This window comes from Alligator mississippiensis, chromosome 8 (genome assembly GCF_030867095.1).
Source record: "Alligator mississippiensis isolate rAllMis1 chromosome 8, rAllMis1, whole genome shotgun sequence".
NCBI classification, from domain to species: domain Eukaryota; kingdom Metazoa; phylum Chordata; order Crocodylia; family Alligatoridae; genus Alligator; species Alligator mississippiensis.
Window position 1 is genome coordinate 441,717 of NC_081831.1, and position 6,134 is coordinate 447,850.

Below are 6,134 nucleotides of genomic sequence, written 5' to 3' on the forward strand. Positions count from 1 at the left end.
GGATTTCCACCTCAGGACATTTTGACCTGCCAAGTGGTGCAATCTGCTACATTCTACATGCAAAAGAAAAATAAATTGCTCTTCTAATCTACCTGTGGGAGGCACAGCAATAGACCATTTACCAACATCCAAATGGGGTGTGAGTCCCACCAAAAAGCAGTGAATTCCACCCCTCCTGAGCTGCAGGCTAGGAGCCTCTTCCCCTTGTATCTAAGTTGTAGCCGCGTTGGTCAAAAGGAATCAGAACTCATGGTAGAGGTGATATCTTTTATTAGACCAACTAGATTTTTGCAAAAACAAATTTATTTAAGTGCAAGCTTTCAGGCACAACCACCCTCTGCAGGCATAGGAGAAAAGATTGTAAAAGTTCTCTTGGGTAGAAATGAAAGTTCATATTTCATAGGAGAGCTGAAAGTGTGGTAAAATCTCCTGTTTGCACCAGTTCATCTTCTATGCAGATCAGACTCAGAGGAAAGTTGGACTAGTCTGTTTACCTGGAAGCTGTCGGGTGGTAAGCAGGATGGACTTACTGTATTTGTTCCCAGGCTCCCTCACCTCTTGTTCCCCAACTGTCCGATCAGTGATGCTATCGCCCTCTACTGACAAAACCTCTTCACTGACTCCCTTTTCTGAAGGATTACCAGATTTGATAGGGTAAATACAGGTGCAGCTTTTACCCAGACCCAACTCTGGGTAATCTAGAGTTCAGTTCTGAACAAGCAGATGCATGTCAATAAAGCACAATGGAAATGATGACTATTCGTGATTATTAGCAGTGTTTGTTAAGTCCCTTCAAACAGTTTTTCAGTACAAGCTTAATGACTGGCCTGGTCTTCGGTGAGACTGATAACCAAATGGTGCTGCCTTGGCCTATTTCAAGGCTGAGACAAGTCCAGGCACTTGTACAAAACAGAGGGAAAGAGGTACTTAGCTGTGTCAGTCTGGAGTTAGGTAGAAGGCAGGCTAGACACATGCCTTGTAGACTAAATGAATCAGAGATGTGTCAGCATAAGATTGGAAGACATGTTCTAGCACTTCACTGCTTCAGGAATAATGCAGTGTACTAAAAACGATGAAATATGCCCTTTTTCATGGGAGACATGAAAGTGCTCTTCTGCAGGTACCTGAAAGCCTAACAACACCTCTCCCAACTAGACAGTTGCTCCTGTAAAAGATACCATCAGAAAAGGCTTGCTCTTCATGTCTTTCCTGGACCATCATAGCTATAACAACAGTCCAACCCTTTTTCATAGGATGCTTGAGACTTGGTATTTGTTTCCTAAACGTGTGAGAAAGTGCTCCCTGTCTGTTACTACAGATGCAGGTGGTAAATATTGTAGCTGAGCACTCTGCAATAGAAGGATATTGGGGCAGGGGGCTCCTAAAAAGGGTTTATGTTGAGTTTTTGCCGTGAGTCTGGTTTCAAGTGCAATTAACCTACAGAACAGTTACATCGATGCGCCGCTAAACCTGTACAGGTGCAATCACAAAGAAACACCAGCCAAGGTTACGGCTCCGAGTGAAATTCGCTCTGCCTTGTAGCACAGCCTGTACTTTACAGGATATGCTGCAATACAGATAGCAATACCCATTATGGCAGAAAGGCTCCTGGTGTCTTTGGTGTTGAGACTGCACCACAAAAGGTCAGGAGATGCAAACGCCTGGGTCCCAGCAGCATATTCACCTGGACCTGTCAGAACCTAAACATCTGCATTCCCTGAGTTGTTGTAATGGTAACTATTAGGATGTAATGCTAAACGGACACTGATTACACTTAATGTCCTAAGGCAGTGGTTTTGAAATTGGGAAGGGTGGAGTTAGAAAGAGAAAGTTCAAAGGTGGACTTAAAAGCAGAAAGGAAGAGCCCCCATTTAAAATCTCCAAAGCTACTTCATTGCTCTGCTTCAAATCCTTCCGTTCTTTGCCTACAGAATCTTTGACAAGGGCTAGGTTGCTCGCATGCTGAGATCTCTGCTTGTCTGGCAGACCAGGACTGTATCACTGTTTTTATGTGCTCCCCTCTCTGTCTGCATCCATCTGGCTCTTTGGATCAAGGGCTTTCTTTCCAGTTAATATTTGTACAGCTCCTGATCCAAAAGGAGCCTGCTTCCTTACGGGCATTTCTGCATTCTACAATAATACACATTACAAGTAACCAGTATAAGCAGTTGCTCCTGTCACCTCAGGGAGTTGTTTGCCAGAGGCATGGGAGATGATCCTAAGACGCTGTCATGTGATGAAGTCTGGAAACCCCTGTTCTACATGAGTTCTGCCTCAGGAGCTCACACGGGCTTCACCAGCACAAGTGGTAAATGCTTTGATGCAACCAATATGCTTTTACTGAAGAGGGCCCTGATCCTGTAGCTCAGATCTTCAGTGACATGGACTCAGGCATCCAAGCAGAGCTTCTTCGTACGCTTGGTTCTTTGCACAGTCCCACTCGCACAGATCCAGAGTCAGGGCCTAGCTCCGTGCACACCCCGTGCTTGTGCAGTACACAAAAGCATACTGCACTAGCTCTTCCTGACGAGGGTATCCACACCAAGCCTCGCCCCCTGCCCATTCATTGCCTGGCTGTGGCACTATCTGAAACATCAGATAAGGGTTTCTGTGCGCTCTCCCTCTCTTCCATCACTCTGTTGCTTCAGGGATTTACTAATACTCAGACTTCCAAAAATTAACATTCAAATAATCTACTTTTAAATCTCTACATGCCAAATGTACCAAAAATTATTAGGGGAGAGTTCTGAGCCTGGGAAAATGGGTGATTAGAAGAGACTCTATTGAGATTTACCTGCAGGATCCTGGCCAACAGCTGAAACCCTTCCTCCAAAGAGGATTAAGTAGAGAGATGAGAACAGAAGTTTACCCTGTTTTGATAACTGCTGTGCTTGCTGCTATCCAAAGCTGCTACAGTAAGAATATGGAGGGAGTAAGAGAACAGCAAAGCTGTTGTGTGAGATCTTAACAGCCAGCGCATTTCACTGGTGTCCAGGGCAGAGTGACAGCAGTGCCCTGTGCTGCCAAATTCTGCCATGTCACTGTAGGATTAACTTCTTCCCCACCCCTGCCTCAGCTGCCCTAAAAAGAGGAAAATTAGAGATTTATCCTTACCCCTTTGCGTTACAAGAGTCCAATGTGCATATTAGACTACAGTAAGAATTGGCAGTGATATTCAGTGATGAGAAAATCCTGTCCCACAGATCACAGAACCAGGGGCCAAGAGCGGTAGTGATGGGCACCAGTGCAGTCAGTATCCCCGGGATCAGTGGGCAGGCAGAGGAAACCAGGACCAGCACAGATCAGAATGACATGGGAAAGATTTCGCATATGTGTTTGCTGCCGGCCTCTGCTGGTGAATGCATTCGTACCCAGGATCAAACACAGGAAGACGAATCGTGTTTGCCACCGGAGCACACCCCTGCTTCCCACAGCTTCTGCGATGCCACTGGATCCAAGAACCCATTAAGTGGCGCTGGGTTTGCAACACACCAGCCTGAGTTCCTGTCATGAATCTGGGCCTGGCCCCTTTCCCCCAGATGGCCTCTGCAGGGTGCTGTGAGTACTGACAGAAGGACTGTGCTTTCAGGGACATAAAGAACTGCAGAAGAAATGCAGGCTGTTAATCAGCAGCCCCGATGGAGTCCAGATATTGTAACTAACACCACCTCGCCACAGTTCCAGGGGTCAGAATTCATTCCATTCCAGGACTATTAATATAGCCTCCTATTTATATTCCTGGGTTCCTGCAATGCCAAGGCAGAAGAGCTACAGCTGCAGAGCTAAAGTGGAATAAATATCAACCACCAAGGAGAAAGTACTCACTCTGGAGACGGCGTGGGAGAAGGGACAGGGAAAGGACAGAATAAGAGTGTTCACAGAGCCTGGCAGCACAGAGCAAGCTGATCTCCGCAGCACCCTTGGAGCTGCAGGCAGCAGACAGAACCAGTCAGTAACCTTCCTGCAAAAGGCAAGTCCACTCTGAAAGGCTGTCGAACATGCACTTTCAGCGTCATGTGCTGCACCTAGTGAAGATGCTGGCAAAGACATAGAGAGCAGATTCAGACCGCTTAGTCATCCAGTGCCAGGTGACGGTTCAGGAGAGGAAGCCAAAAGGGAACCCGAAAGGAAGCTCTGAGGCGTCTGGGAACGTTGCTCCCACATTTGGAAAGATGATGATGGAGACCTCAGGAGGGACGTATCTGAACACAGCGGCAATGGCATCCCCGGTGGGAATAGCCCGCGTACTGCAGGTAGTGTTTGGATGTACAACTTTCAGTCTGGTAATCCATCAGGGAGGATTCAGTGCAGCCTATGGCACCTTCTGCATGTTTGTCTGGTGCTTCTGTTTTGCTGTCACCATGTTTATAATAACCTGCGAGTTCACCCGTCTCCACAGCTGCCTGAACATCTCCTGGGGGAATTTCACCGCTGCTTTTGCCATGCTGGCCACACTCATGTCTGTCACGGCCGCAGTCATCTACCCACTTTATTTTGCCCAACTCAGGTGTTACCCTATCAGCTGTAAGGTGAGAGATTTCCGAGTAGCAGCCAGTGTCTTTGCAGGGCTCCTGTTTGTGACTTATGCTGTAGAGGTATTTCTAACCAGGGCCAGACCAGGACAGGTGACCAGCTACATGGCCACAGTCTCTGGCCTCCTGAAAATTGTCCAGGCCTTTGTGGCTTGCATCATTTTTGGGGCACTGGTAAATGACAGTCAGTACAGCAACTACGTGGCAACCCAGTGGTGTGTGGCTGTCTACAGCTTCTGCTTTGTGGTGACAGTGGTAGTAGTGGCCTTCAATGTCACAGGGAAAACAGCGACACTGTGGTGCCCCTTTGAGCGCTTTGTGGTCATCTACACGTTCATGGCCATCCTGATGTACGTCAGTGCAGCCGTCATCTGGCCAGTGTTCTGCTTTGACAGTAAGTACGGGTCTCCTGGGAGGCCTGACCAGTGCTCCAAGGGCCAGTGTCCCTGGGACAGCCAGCTGGTGATTGCCATATTTACTTATGTGAACCTGGTACTTTACACGGTGGACCTAGCGTACTCTCAGCGCATCCGTTTTGTTTCACATCCTTAAAGTCCAGCACTGCTCCTGTAAAATCATCACAGCTCCAACAGCTACACAGACTTGAGCCCCAGATGGAGACATGATGCAGGAGGGACCTGCTGATCAAGGCGTGCCAGTAAGCAAAACATGAACCAAACTTCAAGGCTAAGACTGGACCAACAAGTGAACAACATGTAATGGGTGGGCCGCAGATGACTGTGAAAAGAAGACAATCTCCCCCATCCTTCAGCATCTGCCTCATCCACTTGGCACCACAGCAAGCAATAATACAGCTCCCACTGTGCAAAGCAGCCTTTCATCTCCACTGGGCATGAAAAGCTTGCCACAAAAGTGGACCCATAGGCTGCTGAACTATCAGGTCAAATGCTACGGGAAAGTTAGTGGGATCGAGGGAATGCTACCAACACAAAACTCTTTAAGTGACTGTGCCCAGGGAACAGCGAGTTCTAAGATGCAGCCTGGACAGCACCAGCTCCAGGAGAGATGGACCGTTGTTCTGTGTCCTGGACATCTTGTAATATTTCTGTTATTGTTTGTAAGTGAGAGAGATCCTTGCCAGAATGTTTAAGGAAGAAGCGTGCCACGGGATTGGAAGACCAGGATGTCATTTCCCGAGTTCAGTGGAGTGACCACAGCTCTCCAACTTATCACCTGCGGTTCTTCACAGAAAATATTAGGTTTTTTTCTGCATGCACTGAATATGTTTTTTCCTGCAATCATGAATAATGCAAAATCTGCAGCTACTCACAGGTTACATGTTGCATTTTTTCCTTTAACTGAAATGGTTGTATTTGTTGAAGTGCAGAAAGAAATAAAATGACTCAAGCCACCGATGTGGGTACAAGTGCTGCCATGCTGACCAGTGCTGAATATGTTTTGAACATGAATTAAAACTATGAATTAGCAGATTCAACAAACAAAAGTTTAAGCTTAGATTCTCATATGCACTTTCAACTAATACACTCAGCTATCCCGGAGAAATGTGTTTGCTGCTCAGCTGGGGGTGCAGTTAATGCTGACTGCTCATGTGAGTCTGGAGCTGGTCAGGGCTAAATGTCA

At 47.1% G+C, this 6,134-nt stretch overlaps 1 protein-coding gene across 1 annotated transcript; it reads left to right on the forward strand.

Moving 5' to 3' along the window:
- Positions 1-3,584: 3,584 nt before the first annotated feature.
- Positions 3,585-5,895, forward strand: MYADML2 (myeloid associated differentiation marker like 2). The gene has a single exon (XM_019480746.2). It carries the CDS (start codon positions 4,173-4,175, stop codon positions 5,082-5,084), a length of 912 nt encoding a protein of 303 aa, XP_019336291.1. The 5' UTR covers positions 3,585-4,172; the 3' UTR covers positions 5,085-5,895.
- Positions 5,896-6,134: the final 239 nt, after the last annotated feature.